The sequence below is a fragment of the Crocuta crocuta genome, unplaced genomic scaffold (genome assembly GCF_008692635.1).
Source record: "Crocuta crocuta isolate KB4526 unplaced genomic scaffold, BGI_CrCroc_1.0 scaffold1282, whole genome shotgun sequence".
In the NCBI taxonomy this organism is placed as follows: domain Eukaryota; kingdom Metazoa; phylum Chordata; class Mammalia; order Carnivora; family Hyaenidae; genus Crocuta; species Crocuta crocuta.
In genome coordinates this window covers 1-1,890 of record NW_027532016.1, presented here as the reverse complement: position 1 = coordinate 1,890, position 1,890 = coordinate 1, and the positions used below count along the sequence as shown (strand labels likewise).

At 30.2% G+C, this 1,890-nt stretch overlaps 1 protein-coding gene across 1 annotated transcript in view; it reads left to right on the top strand.

Annotated features, from left to right (window-relative positions):
* The window catches only part of LOC144241633 (protein POF1B-like), a gene marked incomplete at both ends in the record, with an annotated part of 34,486 nt that extends 33,444 nt beyond the window's left edge, over positions 1 to 1,042 (top strand). The window contains 2 exons of the mRNA XM_077776186.1: positions 466 to 618; positions 923 to 1,042. Of these exons, the coding sequence (XP_077632312.1) occupies positions 466 to 618; positions 923 to 1,042 (273 nt within the window). The remainder of the gene's footprint in view (positions 1 to 465; positions 619 to 922) is intronic.
* Between the last annotated feature and the right edge of the window lie 848 nt (positions 1,043 to 1,890).

Genomic DNA, 1,890 nt, shown 5'->3' with positions numbered 1-1,890 from the left:
TTCTTAACAAATGTTTGTGCAGTGAATAAATCAATGAAATCTAGACATATTCTCCATATGCCTGAGCAGAGATGATTCTGGAAATTGTAATGAGTCCCTAAGACTGATACCTTCCTAATCTTCACTCTTATGACAGTCTTACATTTTTTCTCAGTTTCCACATAAATAACCAGACATATGGTCATTTTGGTGCCTTCTAGAAGGCAAAATATTGTCAAAGAGTAATAAGAGTCAGATTGCTAAATTGGAGCACTGAAAATTCATTCAGTCTTAATTCCTTCTCATTCAAGATAAGCATATCAGACTAGGGGCTAGAAACTTTTTCATGGCTGATTTNTTAACTTAAAATTTAAGGGTAAATATATAATGGAAAAATATTTGCTTTATTTCATTGAATTAATCAACTAAGAGAGTACTCTCCTCCAAAAAGTAGAATCCTTTTGTCTTATTGTGTCTTTTTAATAGCAAGGACTTCAAGACTTAACCTCAAAATGCCAAGCATTGGAAGAAAACAATCTCTCTCTTCGCCATACATTATCAGACATGGAATATAAGCTAAAAGAGCTAGAATACTGTAATCATAATTTAGAACAAGAGAATAAAAATCTCAGAATACAGGTATTAAAACTTTGTTTTAAATACACATTACTGCCTTAGTTATACCATTGTAATCCTAGAATTGGCAACAGTAAATATATGTATATTCTATATGTATATATACATCCCATTCTTCTTGAGAAAATATATGGACTGCTTTCTGATGTTCTCATATGTAGTTATGTCTCAATAATACAATTCCTACATTCACTCTTGTTATTTCAATGCTTTGTTTAATCATGTGTTTTTCATCTTATAATAAGTCTTACAATGCACATTTCCTTCATAACAGTCCACTTACAGAAAGTTATTTTCCCTTCTGTAGGTGTCTGAGACTTGCACAGGCCCAATGCTGCAGGTGAAAATGGATGAGATTGGCAATCATTACATGGAGATGGTAAAAAACTTAAGAATGGAAAAAGATAGAGAGATCTGCAAGCTAAGGGTATGTTGATCCTCCAATGAATAAATACATAGATCAGCACAGACTTTATAATAAAATTTTAATCGTTGCAAGTTTAAAAGCTACAGGAAAAAAGTCACCTAAAGGTAGAGTCAGGAACCTGGAATAGAACCTTTTGTTTAAATACATATTACTGTGTATACATATTGCTAAATTGTTTTTTAATTTAGGTTAACCTTTAGAAAATCAAAAGAGGACATTAAGTTCAGTATTTGGTTTTTTTATTTTTAATCATTTATTTTTAGTGGTTGGGAAGAACCCATCAAGATTTTGTTTAAAGCATGCGTGTGCAGACAAAAGCAACATTTGAGATTATCCAGCAAAACCACAGTTCGATTTTTAAAAATCCTCACTTGACTTTGAAACATGTTCCATAGCAAGAACTTTGTCAACCACAAGGATAAAACCAGTGTTGAATTATATACCATTAATTGGCTTCAAAATTAGGGTTATATTTGTGAAAATAAGTATACACTGCCTTATCTTGTAATTCTGCATCAAATTGACTCTTACTTTATTGATTCCTAAATATAGTTAAATATACTTAAATATTCAATGGGAAAACCAACCATAGGTTTTTCTCCCCAAATACCACAGTAGAATTTTTTCCAAAACCCAAAATGATACAAAGTGTAGTATGTTCAAAAGCCTACCAATTTTTCTAGCAGATTACGTTCACTTGTTTCTTTTTCCTCCTTTTTTTTATATCACAAGTAATTTTTTTTAATTTTTAATTTTTTTGAATTTTTTTTCTAATACCAAAAAAAGTGTTTTATTTAAAACTTTCTTTCTTTTCTTCTTTTTTTTTTTTTTACAAATAGTTTATTGTC